Source organism: Paroedura picta, chromosome 4 (assembly GCF_049243985.1).
Source record: "Paroedura picta isolate Pp20150507F chromosome 4, Ppicta_v3.0, whole genome shotgun sequence".
NCBI lineage: Eukaryota > Metazoa > Chordata > Lepidosauria > Squamata > Gekkonidae > Paroedura > Paroedura picta.
The window spans coordinates 39,942,593-39,964,313 of record NC_135372.1 but is presented as its reverse complement, the minus strand read 5'-3'; the positions used below and the strand labels follow the sequence as shown (position 1 = coordinate 39,964,313).

At 46.2% G+C, this 21,721-nt stretch overlaps 2 protein-coding genes across 5 annotated transcripts in view; one reads left to right on the top strand and one right to left on the bottom strand.

Annotated features, from left to right (window-relative positions):
* RC3H1 (ring finger and CCCH-type domains 1) overlaps positions 1 to 5,873 on the bottom strand; it is a 71,928-nt gene extending 66,055 nt beyond the window's left edge. For both annotated transcript variants that reach the window (XM_077332531.1, XM_077332532.1), the window contains exon 1: positions 5,480 to 5,873. The gene's annotated coding sequence lies outside the window, so the exon portion shown is untranslated. The remainder of the gene's footprint in view (positions 1 to 5,479) is intronic.
* Positions 5,874 to 19,972: 14,099 nt separating this feature from the next.
* RABGAP1L (RAB GTPase activating protein 1 like) overlaps positions 19,973 to 21,721 on the top strand; it is a 218,735-nt gene continuing 216,986 nt past the window's right edge. Inside the window, exon 1 of one of the 3 annotated variants that reach the window (XM_077332522.1) lies at positions 19,973 to 20,172. Coding sequence is in view for 1 of the 3 variants with exons in the window: in XM_077332520.1 (XP_077188635.1) it covers positions 20,163 to 20,167 (5 nt within the window). In the remaining 2 variants the exon portion in view is untranslated. The remainder of the gene's footprint in view (positions 20,173 to 21,721) is intronic. The other 2 variants (XM_077332520.1, XM_077332521.1) reach the window with 2 other exon arrangements.

Sequence of the window (21,721 nt, the reverse complement as noted above, 5' to 3'; positions counted from 1 at the left end):
CATTTGAAGGTACAGAAATGCAGGGTGTTTTTTTCTTCTTTTTTTGTCAGAAAGAAATTACATTTGGTGGGAAGTGAATTGATTGCAAGACTTTTCTATCAAATCTAAATTTCTACTGATTTGACATAAAGTACATAATTTATTACTTAGCATATACAAGTCTACCATCCAGCATACCTATCGGATTTTAAGTATACCCACTACTTAAGAAAGAGGTACAAAACTTAGAGTACCAAAACACAGATTTTTTGTCATTTAAGAGGCAGGGAGGAAATGAACACTGAACGGGAAAAAATGTGTAGTAAACAAAACAAAGCGTCAACAGGTAGGAATGTTGGCGTATTTGAATATTAATTTTGACAGTAATACACTGAAAAAAATGAACTCTTGTATTTTTAAATATGATATAATATATTGTTGCCAAAATTATTAAACTATGCGGTATTTGACTATATTATCCTATTTCATGTTTTGAGGCTTTACTCTATATTTTTTCCTTCCGGTATGATGGAATAGCATGGTATGAATACTTTAAAGTCATATAATGTATATACATTGATAGTAGATTCATGAAAAGATGATACAAAGAAACCAGCTGAAGGCAGGTGCATGAAGGGACACATATTTTGTTAAAATATCCTACTTCAACAATTAAATGTTTGTTTCACTTATAATAAACCTAAAACCTACCATTTGTGAAAAAATTCCAGCCATTCTCTTTGCATGCTCTCTTTTCAAAACTAAATGTGTACATTCTGACTGTGGAAGAGCCCCTGAAATAATCTTGCAGGCTTCGAGGAGCCCTGGAAGGGATGTCAGCTGGCCACGCCCCCATGCCCCTGGAAGTGACATCACCACCAATATTGACAGGCTGGAGGAGGTCAGGGAGCTGTTTAAGGCGGAAATAGGCATACAGGCTCAGCCCCCTCCCAGGCACAGAAACCGTGAGAGCTCACTCGTACTTGGGAAGGGGGGAGCAATGTTCCCTACCTTGTGGCCAAGTGCATAAAGACAAGGGGGAAAAGGTTGGGGACCCCTTAGAGAGCTCCCATGGACCCCTGGTTGGCAATCTGGTGTATGGACAGCAAAAGCAATTGGAGGGTTTACTTCCTTGGTAAATAAACACTTTAATCATTTAAATGCTTACTATTTTAAACCCCAATTACTAGTTGCTGAACACACTTCCAGTATCACAGATCAGTTTATATAAACAAGGTTGAATGTTCACATTACTGCTAAATTCATACAATTTCAGATGTCACTTTTAGAGCAATTACAGCCAAGAGCAGTAGGAAGTCTATAGAAATAGTGTAATCCAATACTGAATTGATATCCGTGGAGGCAAAACCTCACCACAAACAACAGATGTATCCAGGAGGATATTACTGGAAGAGACAGGCAGACTTGCAAGTGTTATGTAAGAGGGAAGTGCCAAAGCAACCCAGACAACTTTCCCCTCCAGCCAGCACTAGCAACATGTGAGCACCTTTCTGTTGCTAGAGCAACCGAATTGACACTTCACACTTTATATTCCTCAGCTTGCTTAAATAGATTCCACCATAACCCCACCCACCAAGTTCTCCTGCAACCATGCACAGAGAACTCATGGGTGGCATTAGTCTCACTGTATACCAAACTCCGGAAACACTCAGATGCAACACCTCCCCCCCAAGCACCCCCCAAGACTGGCATGAAGGCAAAGACCTTCAAAAGAAATTCTGTCTCAACATCCGGAAGAAGTTCCTGACAGGTAGAGTGGTTTCTCAGTGGAACAGGCTTCCTCGGGAGATGGTGGGATCTCCATCTTTGGAAATTTTTAAACAGAGGCTGGATAGCCATCTGACAAAGAGGCTGATTCTGTGAAGGCTCAAGGGGGTGGCAGTTTACAATGGATAACCGACAGGATTGTGAGTGTCCTGCATAGTGCAGGGGGTTGGACTAGATGGCCCATGAGGTCCCTTCCAACTGTATGATTCTATGACCAACCTAGCTGCTCTGAAATCCTCTGAGTACACCAGTGGACTTGAGAGATGGGCAAAGGCAGTAGCAGCCAGAAAATATGGCTAGGCACCATCAGCTGTCAAAGTTTGTGAATCCCCGCATAAGATGCAGAATGCCAACAAGTATAAATCAGCACACTTCTCCTTTAAAGTGCACATAAGGCCTATCCACAATCTTCGAACCTACACCAAGTGAATTAATTACCTCTCAATATGCCTTTATTATAATTTTCAAACATTATAATTAGCGCAATCAGAGAATAATAGAGGTATAATCCCACTTATCCTTTCAATTAAAGTTTGGGTATGAAACACTTTTATTCATCCATATTATTGAAAGCAGATAGGTAGAGTCTAGCAACTGTTCTGGTACTTTATCCAATCTGGTTTATGAACCTTACTTCTCTTATTTTAAAAAAAGACGTGTTCATCTGTCAGGGTTTTCATTACAATTTAAATATGTGTCCCAGCCTAACAATTTCTGGAAACCCACCCCTTGCTCTAGCCTACCTCCATCGTATAAATCTTTGCCTGCTAATACACCATCATTCAGAATCCATGGAAAACAGAACAATCCTCACGCTTATGCTCAGACCACAATGGAAACCAGAGCATCATAAGTTATTTCTACTAGTCTACTAGTTTGTGAGATAAAGTAGCTGTCTGGCATGCAGAACATCCCAGGTTCAATTCTCAGCATCTCTAGTTGAAAAAACACAATAAAATCAGAGTCCAGTAGCACCTTTAAAACCAACAAAGATTTATTCAGGGCATGAGCTTTCGAGTGCAAGCACTCTTTTTCAGACACCTTGAAAAAGGTCCAGGTAGTAGGTGAAGTGAAACACCTCTGGCCTGAGACCTTGGAGAGTTTCTGCCAACCTGAATAGACAATACTGACTTTGATGAACTAATTGCATGGTTCAGTATAAGGCATCTTCACATGTTCAAATGGTCACTTGTCAACCAACATGGTGGTGATCGACCCTTTCAGTTGTTCCCAGTTAACAATACACACATCTTGGCTTCTCTTGCTTGAAACTGTTAACCTTGGAGATCGTGGTCAGCATGAACAGAAATTCTCTTTCTTCCGATGACTGATAAACCAATTAAGTTTTGCAAAATTCAAGAAACATCAATCCAGCTCAGCTTGGAGATGCTAGTAATGAAAAAGATAACAGATATATTTGTATTTGTTTAAGCTCTTCCTCAGCCCTAGTCTTGGGGAGTCAATAAGATAAAACGTTGTGTTTGTATAGTTGTAATGAGAAAGTATCTGTTGATTTAGGACTGTATTCATTCTTAGCCATGTCTATAGTTTAAACCAGCTGAAGCTGGAACTTAAGTAGCCACCAGAGGTTTTGTTGTATTTTAAGTAACTTTTGATGTCAAAGTTGGGGGAGACACAGAACACAGTTTATACCTTTAATCCAAAGTAGTAATATTTATTCTTTAATCCAAAGTATTAATACTTCTTAGAACTCGCTCATGAAGTCTTAAATCTGTCACGCAACAGGGTCCATAGACCTAAATAGAAGTACCATGTTATGTCATCAAAAGGACTTAAAAATCATAACAGAATGAATCAATCTGCTTTCATAATACAAAGAAAATGTCCTTTGAAAAGTTAACCAGTCTGCCCACACAACCATTATTACTTCCAGCTTCTTCTTTCCATCATACTGTTACTTCCATTCAGATAAATTCACCAAGGTTTGCGGCAGTAAGAGAAAGCCAGGCCACATATTTTTCTGTCTTCTTTATTGATCATGTATGAACCTCTGAGCCAAAATAATGTTAGTGAGGAATACAAAATAGGGATTATTTCCCATCATCCCTAACTAAACGTGTTTAATATGACTAACTGAAATTAAAATTGTATATATACTCTTAAAATTGTATATATACTCTTAAAAGTTAACATAATCCGGATTTTAGATGCGCACAAATCCAGGCCATATATAGTAATCCTATGAGAATAGTTCTAGGCCAATATTCTAACCACTATACCATACTTATGTAGAACTGTGCATTCACAAGCATCCAATATTGAATGAATAGCAGCCCACCACTAGGGTGCTAATGACATACCCAATTCACCATCTGGGAGGGTATGAATATATGCAAAAACCAAAAATGCTAATTCAATGTATTCCCTGCAAGTATTTAGGTTTTCCCAAATCTGTCCAAGTTCACAAGTTCCCTCTTCTTAAACCAAAAAGTTCCAATAGCTATCTAGTACAACTCATGCATAAGAAAATCTCACTGTTTCTCTTTAAAAATAACAGAACTCAACAGAAGTTTCTAAGACAACATGGCTGAGCAACAAAGTAAAATTTCATTTTGTACAATAAAGCATTACATGGCTTGTTAGTCCACTGTTTGCAACTGTCACTTCTCGTGATTAACTCCCTCCCTGGCCACATTCACACATACACACACACAGCTTTTGTCTGGCAGAAAGCATTTGCAAGGAGTAGCCAAACCACAGAACCTTCAAGCAGATTTCTGTCCCACCCTCGGAGCCATGAAACCAAACCCACATGCACCCACTGGTGCCACTGCATTTCTGCTACATTTGGGATACTTCCTCAGAAGCATTACCCAGGAAAGATCTCAAAGGTCGTGAGGAGGACAGAGACCATTCAAGAGGCTGCAGACTGAATTGAGAAGGGGGGCAGGGAGCAGACGTGCACCCAGCCAGAAGCCATGCTCTGTAATAGTCTTGTGATGGAGAGGGGAAGGAGAGCGACACGTGGGGGGGGGGGAGGACTGTGTGTGGATGACCACTATATGTACCCAACAGACCGATGAGCAAACGGGGCTGCGGTGTGTGGGTGTGCATGCAATGGTGCAATAAGCACAACAGGAAGCCCGCACCACGCACGAAGGAAAAAACATGCTCCTTAAGTGCAGTGCGCTCCTAGACATGGTAATTCCCAAGGAAGCATCGATGTGCGGGCTAAGCCATATTGCTTAGCTAAGGAGGCGTGCCTAAGATCGCAGCCTTAAGAATGTCGTTTATATTTCCTTACACCCGACTTTCTTCCTCGTTCCCTCCCCCATCCCCTAGCCTACATTATTATAAGAGGGGGGAAAAGGAGAAGGGGACCCCACGAGTAACCCGATTTCTCCCTGCCCTTCCAGCTGGCTGAAACCCGCACCCTTATTTGAAATATAGCAATAGCAATAGCCATCGCCGCCTTGAGAAGCCCTCGGCGCGGGCGGCGCTCGAAATCGAGCCTGGCCAAAGCCTAAGGCCTACAGGGGACGAGCGAGCGGCGGCGAAGAAATGGTGGCCAAGAGGCGGCGGCCGCCAGGAAGGACCCGCAGGGAACCGACGAAGCCGGCCGCCGCCAAAGGCACGGCGCTGGCCCTGCCGGCTCCTTCCTTCCCCCGAGCGAGGCCGGGGAGAAAGGGCGGCGGAGGAGGCCGCGGCCTCCGCCCTATTGTTCCCCCTTCCGCGGGGCTCCCTCGCTCACCTCACGGCGGCGGCGGCGACAGCAGCTCCTCTCAGCTGCGGGCAACAGACGCGGCCGTGGCGCCCACCGCCTCCTTCTCCAGCCAAAGCAGCAGCAGCAGCAGCGAGAGGCGTCCGGCCGCGGCCTCTTCTTCTTCCCCGCCCCGGCCCGCTGCTGCTCCCACGGCTGCCTTTGCAGCAGGGGCCATCTTGGGTTTCTCTTTGCTTGCCTCAGCAGCGCAGCCCTGCCTCGGCTAAGCTGCCACTAACTAACGCATTGCTCGCTTGGCAGCCAGCCTTCCCTCCCCTTCCTGCTGACTCGCGGGGCGGAGCGGCCATCGTCTCTGCCTCCGGCTGCTCTCGCCCAGCCTCCTGCCTGCCTGCCTGCCTGCCTGCCCCGCGGCTCGCTGCTGGGCTTCCTTTCCGCCTTTGACCTGCAAGCGGAGGAGACGGGAGGAAAAGGACGGGAGCAATAAGAATGGGATTTGGGGCAAGATGTCTAAAAAGAGATCAGTCGAATGATAAAGCGAGGAATTAGAACTCTCCGTTCTGCCTTTGTCTCTCTTAAGCAAACATAGGATAAATCTTTGTTGGTCTTAAAGGTGCTACTGGACTCTGGTTTTATTAATCAAACATACAAACAGTTCCCTCTTAACTGTGGCATCAATCCCCAGCATGACAGCTGCCCGCATGTTTCCTGGTATCCGCTTGCTCCATAAATCTTTTTTAGTTTAATAAGGCAATAAGAATGACAAGGCAAGGACCAGTACATTAACAAACTCTTGACCTGAGGGGATCTGATCACCATCTTAAAAGGTTGCCATGTAGAGCTGTGGTCCCCAGCGCCTGGTTCGGGGCCCGGTACTGCTCCGTGGATCAGTCGGTACCGGGCCGCGGCTCCTCCTCATCCTCCTCCCCAGCTGCTGCTTCGGGGGCTGCCCTGCCACTCTGCCGACGGCTCGCCTTTGGTGCTCTCCAGTGGCCGCCATGGCTGGGGCTCCCCCTTGGTGTGGCACTGCGCTGCTGCTGCTGTCAGCGCCCCCCAGCAGGCATCAGGAAGTCAGGCGCCAGCAGGTAAGCAAGTGGAGCAGGGGCTCAGGTGGCAGCAGCGACGTCCCTCGGCAAAAGACTACCCCCCCTCGGGCCTCAGTAAGATTGTCAAGCGTTGATCGGTCCCAAGTGATAAAAAGGCTGGGGACCACTGATGTAGAGGATGGAGCAGAGTTGTTCTCTCTTGCCCCAGAGAGAAGGACCAGAACCAATGGAAATAAATTAAAAGAAATTCCGTCTAAAAATCCAGAAGTTCCTAACAGAGTGGTTTCCCAGTGGAACAGGCTTTCTCGGGAGGTGGTGGGTTTTCCATCTTTGGAGATTTTTAAACAGAGGCTGGATAGCCATCTGACGGAAAGGCTGATTCTGTGAAGCCTCAAGGGTGTAGAAGGTTACAGTGGATGAGTGATAGGATGGTGAGTGTCCTGCATAGTGGACTAGATGACCCAGAAGGTCCCTTCCAACTCTATGATTCTATTCTATTTACCATTTTAAATGTCAACGGATTTGTTATCCAGATGCAATATAACTCTTTTCCATTGCATATTTAACTTGGCTGTGTCACCTCCTTTTTGATGCGTTGTGAGCTGCAACAGAGAATAAATGTCTTTATCCTTATCTAGTCTGTTTCCAGACTGACATACTTATCCATTCTCTCCGGGAAGGACATTTCCTAAAAATAAGAAGTCCTTAGGGCCACCGCTCCAATAAGCTCTCGCTTGACAAAGGAGTTCAACAGGGTTGCATCCTGGCTCTCTACAGTTTAACTATTATATTAACTCCTTGGTGCAACACCTAAGAAATCAAGGCTTCCATGCTCCAAAGCTTGCTGACAAAACGATCCCTGCCTTACTGTATTCAGTTGATATTGTTATCCCATTCACAAGAGAGCCTTAGGCAAGCACTCTGTGTCTTCACTGCATACGTTAAAGAGGAGGAGCTTGTGATAAACTTCCCCAAAACAAAAGTCTTCTTCTTTACCAAAAAAACCCAAACCATCAAGACCATAAATAGCAAATAGAGGACCATGATATCAAACAAACAAAAATCTTCAAATGCTTTGGCATCTTCCAGTCATCTGAACATTGGAGAACTCAGGCACTGCACGCTGCAGAGACTGCCCACAGAATAACATCTGCCATTATAAGATTCCGCTTTACAAGTACAATGTTGTGTAGCGATATTCAATGTTGAACTTTGTTGTCTTTAGCAAATAAGATTACTGCTTAGAAAGGTATGTTTATTACATTTAGGCAAATAACATTGTTTGTAACATTGTATTGGGAAATTTAGGCACAGTAGTTGCTTTTGTGCTGGCGAATATTTTCAACCAGCAGGTTATCTTGGATCCCTCGAGATCTCCAAGTATCAGAAAATCTTTAGCCTAGCACCCTTTAATGCTCTACCTTCAGTCCTTCTGGAAGGCAGACACCATCGTGTACTGCTCTCTTAATGGCTCTGTCCATGTCACGGAGGAAGTCATCTATCAACAACGTATTTATTTATGGTCTTTCAGACCAAACTGAGTGGAGACTATCGAACTGCATTCTGTCATGACATTTGACATCAGTATTTTGCACCTGTTCTGTCAACTACACCAGGAACATCTGAACAACTATATTTCTCCCTCATCTTTGCAGACTCCTCTAAAAAGATAACACACAAAGTTGCCAAAGTTTGCCTACGGGTGTGTGGGATACACAAGTGGCTGATTGTGTCCCAGTAACTTGCCTGTCTTGCATTTTATTATTTGTTTCAATTAGCAATAATCACGCCTTGGATTTATTCAGAGTTGGTTGTGTATCAAAATAAAGAGTTTTTCCCCCCTCTTGTTTAAATGTATTTTAAATACACTACATATTACAGAACAGCTATTTAAAAAAACACTCAGCTGGTGTTTCACAGTACAGGGGGAAAAGAGAAAAAAAAACACATGTCATATTCTGACAGACAATTTCCAGGAAGAAGGCAGAGAGAGAAACTTATAGTTTAGACTGTTTCACATACCACATACTACATTTCCCTTGAAATTTACATATACAGTGTATGAGTCAGTTTTCAATTTCATTTTTACTGATCTGTATAATCTAAAATTGGACTCCATTTTCTTCCAAAGTCTAATATTGATCTATTGTGCATCAAATGTGTAAATTTTGCCATTGTAGTGTACTCAGTAATTTTGCTTGACCTTTCTGTAGGATCTGGTAAAGTTTCTTTTTCCCCCCATCTTGATGCATATAAGATCCTGGCAGCAGTTATCATATACTTAACAAGCTCACTGTATGTTTTAATATTATTTGGTTCCATATTTAATAACATACATTTCAAATCTAATCTATTTTTAATATTGTTTGCGAAATAAATTTTCAATCAAAACCTTAGCTAGTTAGTTTCCAAACTTTGGTGAAAACCGATCTAACAACAGTTATAACATATATAAAGCAATTGTTCATCAATTACTTAGAAACTTTGTGTGTAATTAAATGGAAACATTTCCATTTCGCCATTTCAATCAAATTATCAGATAATACTGACCTTAAAATTCCCAAATACTGCATGCATTGGCAAGGCTATAACATGTATAACATTTGCCTTCTCTACAGAACCAACAGGAGGCATTAGAGTAGCCATACATCCTAGAAGTCCTTATGGGTAAAAGGTGCCACTGATAAAGCATCTTACAAATGTTTTCCGGAAAGATGAGGCTATCCAAAAACCAATACACCTATAGGAGAAAAAAGATTATTGAGAATAAAATATTAAGAAACTTTAATGGAAAAGAAACATAAAAAACAAGGGAGTTACTTTGGGCTTATTCTCTGACTATCAAAATGCGGTGCTGGTCCCAGGCAGGTGGGCCATGGCTATCCACCTTTCATTTTACCATAGAGACAGACTTACTTATTCTCTAGATTTGGCAACTTCTGTCTATGACTAAGCAGGAAGCACATCCTCCCCTTTCTTTGGAAACTGAGGCAAATGCTTTCCTCCACTTCTATTGGAGCAGGTGTGACTTCAGAACAGCCCAGGAGGTACCACCTTTGCTTCAGCAGGAAGCACCCAATAAAGCAATTGCCTTTATGGCAGGAAAGTTCTTGGCTGGACATTCTCCTAGGATTTCTGGATGGGGGTGGAAGGTGCCATCCAGTCACTGTTGACTTATGGCAACTCCATGGCGTTTGGGAGGCAAGAAGTGTTTAGAGTTAATTTGCCATTGCCTCCCTTCAGGTCATGACTAGGGATCCCAGTCCCCATGGGGACCTCCTGGAATTGTAGCTCATCTCCAGACGACAGAGATTAGTTCCCCTGGAGAAAATGACTGCTTTCATGGGTGGACTCTGTAGCGTTATACTCCACTGAGGTCCCCGGTGCCCCAAATCCCAACTACTCCTCACTCTACCCTCCAAATTTTCCAGGTATTTCCCAACCTTAGTCATAACACTGGTATTCCTTGGAGGTCTCCCATCCAAGTTCTAAATAGGGCCGACCCTGCTTAGCTTCCAAGATCAAATGAGACTAGACTAGTCAGGAACCTCTCAACAGATTGTGATTGGCCCATTCCCATGGCACCTATGTTATAATTCCCCTCCATGCAGCCATTCTATTCTGGTAACCACTACCCTTCCTTAAAATTCAAAAATTCTCTAAAGGCTCAGTAAAAGTGGGACACGTTATTGTACGATTTGCAAGAATACTCCAGATTACGGTGCTGTTAGCCTTCTTTAATCAATTTTTATGACAGGATGTTGACTGACTATATAGATGCTCTATTTTTCTTCTCAAATCAGTCTGACCAAGTGACAGTTTCAAAGGGCAGGAATATTGATCTACAGTAGATAGGGTTGCCAACTTTGGGTTGAGAAATACCAGGGTATTTAGGGGTTGGAGCACAGGGAGGGAACTCAGCAGAGTAGAATGCCATAATGCAGTGGTCCCCAACCTTTTTATCACCGGGACCAGTCAACGCTTGACAATTTTACTGAAGCCTGGGGGGGGGGGTAGCCTTTTGCCAAGGGACGTCACTGCTGCTGCTGCCTGAGCCCCTGCTCCTCTAGCTTTCCCGCCGGCACCCCTGACTTCCCGCCGCCCACTGGGGGGCACTGCCAGCAGCAGCTTTGCAGTGCCACGCCGAGGGGGAGCCCCAGCCATGGCGACCACCAGAGAGCACCAAAGGTGAGCCGGTGGCAGAGTGGCAGGGTAGTCCCCGAGGCAGCAGCCGGGGAGGAGCACGAGGAGGAGCCGCAGCCCGGTACCGACTGATCTACGGACCGGGGGTTGGGGACCACTGCCATAATGCACAGACCAAAGCAGCCATTTCCTCCTAAGGAACTGGTCTGGAGATCAGTTGTAGTAATAAATCAGTTGTAGTAATAAATAATAAATCTAGAAGTTGACAACCCTAGCTTAGACAAAAATATATGGATGGACTATAGTTCAATGATATGCGCGGTTCTGTGTGTACAGACAGCACCATGGACAAACCCTGGCATCTCCAGGAAAGGGATCTAACATAGCTAGGTCTTTGCTTAACTCCCTAGAGAGCCACTGGTAGTATTGGAGTAGGACTACCTAGTGAATATGCTAAGGTGCTCTATACTGTGGTCTCTTCATCACAATTAAAATACGTTCTTGAGGTAACCAGTCACGTTAAAACCAGATCAATATTGTTCTTTTTGTCCAGGGCTGCCTACAGTGGCCTCACTCCAAGCTGCTTATGTATTTGCAGGCGTAATTAATCTTAGTTGCCTGGCAGATGGGTGTAACCAGGTATGTGGCACCACTGCTGATTGCAGAGAACCTTTGTCCTTCAAAAGATAAAGTACAGGGATGAGAACATGTAAACTTGTCAAGCATTCATAGCGTTATAAGGAAAGGTTGAGATTTTCGATGTATCTGGACATCTGTTGTTTCAGATGTATTCTAAAGCACTTTAGATTAGAGGCAAAAATAAGACATCAATTGGTTTTATTCATTTATTTACTTCATTTATATATCACCTATCTCCTGCATGGGGATTCAAAGCAGCAACAGCAATAGAAGAACAGTTGTTTTTTATGCTGCTTTTCTCTACCCGAAGGAGTCTCAAAGCAGCTTACAATCACCTTCTCTTTCTTCTTCTCACAACAGACACCCTGTGGGGTAGGTGAGGCTGAGACAGCCCTTATATTCCTGCTTGGTCAGATCAGTTCTATCAGTGCTGTGGCGAGCGCAAGCTGGCTGCATGTGGGAGAGCATGGAATCAAACCCAGTAATGGGTTTAAACTACAAGTACAACGATTTAGGCTAGATATCAGGGAGGGGAAATTCACAGTCAAAGTAGTTCAGCAGTGGAATAGGCTGCCTAAGGAGGTGGTGAGCTCCCCCTCACTGGCAGTCTTCAAGCAAAGGTTGGATACACACTTTTCTTGGATGCTTTAGGATGCTTTGGGCTGATCCTACGTTGAGCAGGGGGTTGGACTAGATGGCCTGTATGGCCCTTTCCAACTCTATGATTCTATGATTCTGTGAAATCTGGCTTGCCGGATTAGAAGTCACTGCATCTTAACCACTATACCACACTGGCTCTCTACTTTATCCTTGCAATATCCCTGCGAGGTGGATTAGTCTAAGAGTGTCAGTCAGATCTTTATTACGGTCATAGACCAGCAGAGTAAAAATTATCAATCAATCAGTTACAAAACAGTTAAGGATCAGACAGCAAAAAGCATAGTACAGCTAAAAGCATACATCTGTACACAGCCCGTGGCGCCACGGGCGCCATCTGTACACAGCCCATGGCGCCACGGGCGCCACGGACTGTATAAAAGAGTAAGGGGTAGTGGGGAGGAGTTAGGGCGGGACCGGTCCGGGATAAAAACTCGGAGGGGCCAATCAGGAGCCGCGAAGCGGCTCCTAATTGGCCCCTCCAAGTGTCCATCCCGCCCGAAGCAGGCAATGGGGAGCCGCGCGAAGCGCGGCTCCCCATTGCCTGCTTCACCCGCACAGCCACAGGTGAGCGGCCGGCCGCGCTGCCTTCTCCCGGCTGCCGGAGCGGCCTCGCGGCGTCATAGACGCCGCGAGGCCGCTCCGGCGGCCGGGAGAACACTTGGGAGAGCCTCGGGGGGCGGGTGGGCCTGGCCGCCTTCTCTCGGCCGGCGGAGCGGCTTCCGCCGGCCGAGATAAGGCTTAGAAGTGCCCCGGGCCGTGGGTGGGCCTGGCTGCGTCAAAGACGCGGCGGCCCTGCTCCTTTCCCGGCCCTGCTGCCACGGCGCTGACGAGCCCCTTCCGCGACCTTCTCACCCCCACCACGACTACGCTGCTCCGCCGCCGGCCGTCCCCTTCCCAGCCCGCCCCCAAGCCCCAGCGCCCGACTTGCCGCTCCAGCGCCCGACTTGCCGCTTGCAAGGATTGCGAGCGGCAGGACACCGACGATGCGGCCGCCAGCCGAAACGCCGCCGTCAAGCGCCTCCGCCCCCAGCTCAGAGCCTGCCCCGGCGCCCTCGCTAACACGCCATCGGACATGGCCGCCCTCCGCTGCGGCCTCCATCTTCCCGCCGCCGACGCCTGCCCACGAAGATGGCCGGCCGACGCCAGCCCTGCCCCCACCGCGCCCTCCGCAGCCGCGAGGTAAGACCCTCTCAAGCCCGGCCCCGCTGAAGCCTACCGGCATCGGGAGCCCAACATTCTTCTGCAGCCCCATCCACGCCCTCGCCTGCCTCTCACAGCCGCTCCAAGCCGTCCCCACCCACTCTGCAGACTTTCCCTCTCGCCGTGGGGGGGGGTACTTCTAGCGCCCATTTTATTAATGGCATAAAATGGGCTTAAAATCTAGTTTACTAATAATATAAAATAGCTTATTTATATATTCATTCATCAATTTATTCATTTACTTATTTATTTATTACATTTGTATACCACCCTTCCCTGAGGCTCTGGGCGGTTGACATGGAACATAAAGAACAATACATCAATTGTTGTGTCACAACAATTTTTGTGTGTGTCAAATAGAAATACAGCAATGGTAATAATAATAACAGAAGGTAACAATTTAAACAAGGATAACAATCAAACAGGTCCATGGTTCAGTTCAGGTGCATGGATTCCTAGGAGGGAGGTTCAGGGGCCCAGCAGATGTTGCTGATTCTGGTAGACCTCAAACAAATGCCTGGCGGAGGAGCTCCCTTTTGCAGGCCCTGCGAAACTGTTTTAGCTTTGTTAGGGCCCTGATCTCCTCCGAGAGCTCTTTCCACTAGGCTGAAGTCAAGCAGGCTTCTCTTGAGCCAGAGATCGCTAGCCAGTTTGGAGGTGGCCAAGTGCAAAGCTCTTTGAAGGGTGTAGGCAGAAAGTCAGTCCCTCAGGTACACTGGGCCCTGACTGCGTATGGCCTTGAAGATGCTTACCAGCCCATCACCATAAAGCTGCTAAAAGCATAAATTAGAATATATATATAGGACATTATTCTGATCACAACTCTCTGAATCAATTAGGTGTTAGTCACCTTCCGTTGAATTTTCATGGCTGCGGCACAGAACTTGGTGACACTATACATTATAGCATAACTTGTATCTATGAGCAATAAGAAGGTATAAAATTGACCTGAACGCCTTGTGACTCTATATAACAACGATGAAATAAAAATGGAACTTACGTATATCATTATAATATTGACAGTGAAGAAAGATATCTTCCATGGTTTCTATTTGACCAGAGCCACAGAGTCACTTCCTTTCAGCATAAGGAATTTTCTTAGATCTCCCTTCAAGTACAGCTGAAGTACATTGCAGCGAGCTAAAGTGAAAACCCTCCTGGCTAAGAGTGTTTGACTGGCCCAGCTTCCTTGGTACAGTAGGGAATTGAACATGGGTCTCCCAAATCCTACGCTGGCACATTAACCTCAGCTGTGCATGGCCTGTTTGTACATTTGTTCTGTACAATGGGGGTCGTCAACCCCCGGTCCGCAGCCCCTGGTCTGCAGCCAGCGGCCGCACCTGCCTCTCCCCCCCCCCACAATGAGAAGCTCGCCAGGCCGCGAGTGAAGCGGCTGCTGAAGCGGCCGGGCAAGCTTCTCGCTGCGAGAGGGGGGGGAAGAGGCAGGTGCGGTGGATGCAAATGTGCAAGCATGGAGTTGCCGCGCATGTGCATTTGCGCCCCCTGCTGGTGCAAACGCGGCATGCGGGGCAACTCTGAGCATGTGCATTAGCGCCACCCCTGCTGGCGCAAACGTTCATGCGTGGCAACTGTGCATGCGTGTTTGCACGCAGCTGCTGCGTGTGCACGACGCCCAGGCCGGTGGGTCTCCCCACCCCCGGAGGCGGTCCTCAACTGCAAAAAGGTTGGGGACTGCTGCTGTACAACTTGCATCCCTATTCTAAAAATTGGCCCAGCGGCTATTCTGAAGAGGATAAATTAGCAGAAATACCTCTCTCCAAGATTCAGAAAGCATAGTGATTACACCGAAGAAGAAGAGTTGGCTTTATACCCCACGTTACTAAAAGGAGTCTCAAAGCAGCTTACCATTACCTTCCCTTCCTATCCCCACAACAAACACCCTGTGTGGTAGGTGAGGCTGAGAGAGCCCTGATATTCCTGCTTGGTCAGAACAGCACTATCAGGGCTGTGATGAGCCCAAGGTCACCCAGCTGGAGCAAGGACTCAAATCAGGCTTGCCAGATTAGAAGCCGCCACTCTTAACCTCTACACCACACCGACTCTCCTGCAGACCATAGCAACCCTGCTGACATGCATCTATCAGATAGCAGCATGCCACCAATTCCCCTGTGAATGGCATACATGGATGCAGCCAACCAAAATGAGAAGATGAGGCAATGGTCCCCTGATATCAGGCAGTGACCTCACATACACAGAATAAATTGAGATAGTGAACAAAGGGAACAACGATTCCCATCCCCACCAGAAGGAGCACCATGGCATCACTAGCAACCCCTAGATTTAACATAATCAAAGAAGCTCTGCAGATGCAGGTTTAGAAGTCCTTCTTCATACCTTTCAGATATTAAGTGGGTTCAGGTGGGTAGTAGTGTTGATACGATGCAGCAGAACAAAGCTGGAGTCCAGTGGCACCTTTAAGACTAACAAAGTTTTATTCAAGAGATAAGCTTTTGTGTGCAAGCACACTTCTTCAGATATTTTGGAGATACAAGTGGATAGTTATATCATCATGACAGAAGAGGGCACCAGATCATCAGCAAAGAATACCTAATTGACAGCGGTCCCTTTATTAGAGCAACATGACTTAACAACATCTTTAAAATCTAGAACTTTCAGTCTGGGGCAGGGGGGTACATCTCTTTATCTTACAAAGGAAACATTGACTCTGGAAAGGGAAGGCGATTGTATGCTGCTTTGAGACTCCTTCTGGTAGAGAAAAGTGGCATATAAGAACCAACTCTTTTTCTTTTACTCTGAAAGTATTGTGGGGCTTTAAGGTGCCTGTTAGATCTGTGGTGGATTTTGTGGGTCAATGACTCACAGACACTGGAATCGTTGTAGCTCTTTATTGGTACTAGAACATAATACAATTTGTATCAAGACTGCACTGAGGAAACACCCCCCCCATCCCACAATATATAAAATTAAGGAGAAAAGGGTTTACCTGTGGCCGTACACAAGTGGCCCAATCCCAGATGGTTGATTCAAAACCATTGCATCCCGCAGTGGGGATCCTTGCAGCCTATTGATTGGGTACTGCGCTAGCTTCAATCCTACCTCGGTCCTCAAGCGTGGTCCTCCGTATGATTGTTAGCTGCATACATAACAGTGCCACTGAACTCAAAACTAACTTCAGGTGGGTAGTTGTGCTGGTCTGAAGTAAGCACTGAAATAAATACTGAGTCCATATATATCGTCCATATATATTTTTAACCAGGTTGACTTTTGACTGGATTTCTGGAACCTGCTGGTCTACTATTTGCCCTATTGGCTCACATCTTGTTCTGTTTCTCCCCCCCTTCTACAATTTTGATCCTCATCTTGTTCCCTAACACTTATTTGTAAACCCTATGCCATCTTTTTCTAGATCTGAACTTGTTCTCGAAGGATACCTATGTATTTCCTTTTGATATGGAAATAAATTATATGAGGACCTTTGATTAAGATTGGTCATCCATTCCTAGAAGGAACACCTGCAGCTCTGCTTCTGTTCTTTTAATGCCTCTGTCAAATTGCAATGTCTTTTACAATCTGTATTTATTTGTCATAGCAGTCCTGCGATACAGTATTCCAAAGTTTCTACTGCACCAGTGGGTTACTAAGGTTAAAAGTCAATGATTTATCCAAGGTCAGTCAATTACACCATGTCACAAATTTCCTAAATTAAAATCTATTGGAATATGCAAGATCTGCAGTGTGCATCATTAAACAGAATATATAGAGTGTCCTGAGGGAGTTGGAGGATATGTATATTTGGCATAGTTTCATGAGGAACTTCCTGATATTTTTCAAATTATCTCCTCCAGTGTTCTGATTGGCTCACTGGGGTCTTCATACTTACACAGCTTGTGTGCCACATGAATGAGCATGTGTGTGGACCACAAGCTGCAAGTGTGAAGGGCCCTTACCTATTGGGGTATTGTACTTCCATCCGTTGTGTACTGCTAAGGCCCTGCAAATCCTTAAACTGGCTGTAATGCTATGGGCCCTGCAAATTTAAATTGAATCTGATATAGGGTTGTGTGCTTCAATGCGGTTGGCTGCCTCGGTGATCATCGAAGCCTGAAGCGGCGCATAGGAGGCCAGCGCCACGGGGTGGAGAGGGGTGGTGGTAATGGCGCGCCAGCCAGCTGCCACACGCGGGCGCAGAGCTCTGCGCCTGTGTGTGGCCGCTGGCTGGCATGCCACTCTCTGTGCCATGGCACTGGCCACCTCGGGCTTCGGTGATAGCCGAAGCAGCTGAACTACACCGAAGTGCACAACCCTACTGATGCTATGGGCCTCGTGAATCCTTAAGCTGGGGCTGGATGTTGAGTGTAATGATATAGTATCTTATACCAGGGATTCCCAACCAGGAGTCCACAGACTCCTGGGGTTCTGTGGGGGCTGTAGAGGGGGTCTTTGTCCTTTCCCCTCCTGCCTAACTGGATTCAGCCACAAAGCTAGGGAACCAGCCACTTCCATTTCTCCCCCCCTCCAAGTATGAATGAGATTTTTCATGGTTTAGGCGCCTGTATGCCTACTCCTGCCTTAAACTGCCTGCTGTCTTTCCCCCACTCAGTCCTCCTCGAGCCTGCCTGTCACTTCTGGAGTTATGTCACTTCTGGGGGACATGCCAAGGAAGCATGGCTAGCTGACATCACTTCCGGGACTCCTCGAAGCCTGAAAAATTATTACAGAGACACCTCCATGGTCAAAAGGTCAAAAATGCTACTGAGGCCTAATTAATGGTCTGGAATTGCCTATAATTTAAGCAAATGTGGATCTCATCAGTGAGAGAATCCTGAGGTAGTTTCAGAGGGCATCCATGTTGGTATGCAGGTAGTCTTGAGTTTAGTAGTGCCTTAGAGATCAACAAGATTTCAGCTGTTCAAGATCACTACATGAAATGAACAAGAATAGAAGAAAAAGAATGATCCACAAGATTTTGGGGGTGCAAGCTTTGGAGAGTCAGCACTCCCTTCATCCCTGTCAGATGAAGATCAGGATTTCCAGGGTATAAGCTAAATTGCTACTGGCCTTAAATCTAGCTCAGAGCACTACAAGAGACTCAGACAAGCTATCCTGAATTCATAGAAGAAAGAATGGTATATAATTGACCTGCAGAACTTATTCAATGTATTCCTCATGGGAACATGGAGCTTGTCTAATTATAGTGATCCTCCTCAAGCTTAGCCTGTAGACAATTTCAAGCATCGTCAATAGACCATAGGCAGTAGAATAGCATACAGCAATGTTTTAGGCCTGTAGAGGTTCATCCTGTATTCAAGGTGACTCTCTTGATTGAGGAATTCTGTGAGTGAAAGAAATGTAGGTGCTCTGATTAGTACTTTTCAGTAGCACAATCCTATGCAGCTATGCGATATGTGACGACAAGAGCCCTATTGGTTGTACCACTTGCATCTGACTTTCCCACTTGATGTTGTCCATTTGTGAAAGATCCACATGGGCCCAATATTCATACACATAGCAGGTTTAGGATTATCCCACACTGATATGAAATGAATGCAAATCAAAATCTCAGCAGAAGTAAAGAATTAGAGGTTCTTTGTGATGTTTCTTATAATTCCTATTACCTGTTATGTTTCTTGCTCTTCTGGACAGATTTTCAACATTATCTCAGAAGGATTGGATAGTAAAACTTTCACACTTGTAAGCTACTTATAAATCAATGTGACTGCTTCTTGGAAGAGAATTAATCTCTAAGGCTGTAGTCCAGGCTTTTTCAACCAGGGTTTGGTGAAACTCTGGGGATTCTTGGCAACCCTGATAGGGTTTCCCAAATGGGTGGGAGTACTGTATATAGTCAAGTATAAGCTGACTTTTTCAGGACATTTTTTAATGCTGACAAAGTCCCCCTGGGCTTGAGTGAGGGTTTAATTTTTTAAAATTTGTTAAACATTTATCAGGGGATATGACCATATATGGTCAAGTTTACCTCCCCCCCCCAAATGGCCGATGGGCCTGGAGGGGATGGGGAGAGGAGGGGACGCTGATGGGCAACCATATTTTGCATGATCACACTTCTAGGGTTTCTTAAAGCCTGAAATATGTTTCAGGGTTTTTTTGGTGGTAAAAAAGTTGAGAAAGGCTGTGCTAGTCGAAGTCACACTTTAAAACAAAAATCAGAAACCAAAGATCTGCAAAGTACAATAGAAATGGTTCCTTCCTTCCTTCCTTCAGAAGTCAGTTTATACTCCCTCCCTTCCTTCCTTCCTGGACAGATCTTTCAACTTCCTTCCTTCCGCTATCATAATGAATCTCAAGATGATCAAGATGACCATCTGGAGAACTTGCAACCTTATTCTGTACCAAAGGCCACTGTTTTCAAGAAGAGTGTTGAAATAATTAAATCAGATAGAGGTGATGACAGATGCAGTAGTTGGACGATGGTAGGGATGGCAGTCCTCTGCTGGCAACTCAGAAGTGATGTCACAACTCGCGCACAACCTCTATGCCCAGTGTCCGGGAAAATCCCCTGTCCCGAGGACGCGTGGCGGCGGGGGGGGGGGGGCAAAGGAGCGGCGCGGCTCTCCTTTGATTCGCTCCACAATCCCGAGGGCGGAACCTGAGAGCGGCGCTCGTGGGGAGGGGGAAAGCGGCGCGAGAAAGCGGGGGCGGCTAAAACGCGCGTGCCTCGGGACTTTCCCGCCCCCCTGTCAGTTTCCACCACAGCCGCTCTCGTCCCTTCCCCCCCCCCCCCCCCATCACTGCTTGTCATTTTCCCCGTTGGCATGTCGGGCGCGCCTTTTTCAAAGTCGCTCGTGCGCCTGCGCGGCCGCCGCTCCCGGGCCGCTCTGTCTCTTGCCTCTCGCTCGTCTTCGCCCTCCCTCGCAGCCTCCTCCTAGCTGGTCCTCCTGGCCGCTAGGGAGGAACGGGCGGGACAGCCGCCGCGACATCCGCACAACAACCCTGAGGAAGGAGCGAGGCGCTGCTGGCAAGAAGGGGGGCGGCGGCCACGCAGGCTCTCCTCCCGGGCTCGCCCCTCCGCCGGGGGGCGTCGTCTTATGAGGCGAGGTAGCCCCGGAGCAGGGGGATGCTGTCCTGGGGAGGGGAGGGGTTGGGGGTACGTGGAGGAAGGGCGCTGGGTGGGACGTTCGCCTGCGTTGCCTGCAAACTGTTTGGGGGTTTAAAGTGACTTGCACATATTTGAGGGTTTGGGGGGGGGGGGCGGAGAGGAAGGGCTCTGCTCGCTTTGCATTTTTGTTTTTTTTTTTAGCCGCCACCACTTCTGCCCCGTTGGAGTGAAATGGGCGGGGGGGGGGGGGAGAGAAGAGACCACAACAACTGCTACAACTTTTGACTAAACCAAACAAGGGTCCATCGTCACTTGAAGGACTGAACGAAATTCATTCCAGCACAAGCTTGCTTGGGTCCGAGCTCACTTCGTCTGATGCATTTGGATTTGACAGAATTCCAGCGGTTTACCTCTTCCCCCTTCCCTCCCTCCCGGCAGTCTACTCGGGATTGGAACCACTATTTGCAGGGATTTAAAGGGGCGGGCCCCAACGATTTATTATTATTATTAATTATTATTATTACAAGATTTCTATTCTGCCTTCTCCCGACCGATTGAAGTGTTTTGATATTTGATTTGTCATTTCTGCTCTTTATCCTTTCAGAGCATTAAAGAGAAAATGAGAACGGGATCGCTAATGCTTGCTTGCATTTTTTTGTTTGTTTGTTTTTGGAGCTTTTGCCAGGCTTGGATTGGAGCCTGCCAGCTGGTGATGCGCGCTTGGCATGCAGTCTGTTTGGCTGCAGTCCCAACCTGCGCTTGGGAGTATGTTGTCCTTAGTGGGAGAGCGAGGGAGCTGGTATATGAAGATAAAACTTGCAGGATGCCTAGGCATGGCAAGGGGGAACAGGTTGGCAAGGCTTCCTCTTCTTGTGAATGTTGTTAAGAGGTGCTTTGCTGTTCTAGAGTAGAGCATCTTGTAAAGGGTGGAAAGCAAATATGTGATGTGGTCGTCTTCTGCTTTGAGCCCCCCACGCCCCCAGTACTGGTAAGAAGTACGAATTACTTTCACTCCTCCCAATAGTGGTTTAGTGACTGATGTTTACTGGAAAACCCTACTGACAAATCGTTGCTATTTTTAAGAGTGCCCTGTGAAGTTCTTTCTGCTTAGGTAGAGAAGTCCTGGGAAATAACTGAGAACCAACTGAGATTAGTCGACTTGCTGTTTAGTGAACTTTTAAAAGTGCATTCAGGTCTTAAAAACTACTACAAGGAGAGCAAAATATTTGCCTTTGTATACTTTAGTGGCTGGTGTTTCAAGAACAGCCTGCTTTTTTGTGGTAGCTAAAAGCATATGAGAGTGCATTCTAAAGTGAATTGATTGAGAATGTCTTTTAAACTGAGCAGACAAACTGCTGTGTGGGCCTGTTTTTTGTTCTGATGTCTTTAGTATGCTTTCTGTTTTGTTGAGGCGATGTCAAAATCTTTTTTTTTTTTTTGGTTAAGTGCATTTCTAACCCTCTCACGGAAGTTCCCACAATGATCAAGCATAATAAAGATGGCTGTATTTAATAGGCTTGAAGCTGGCATGAACAGAAAACGCCTTGA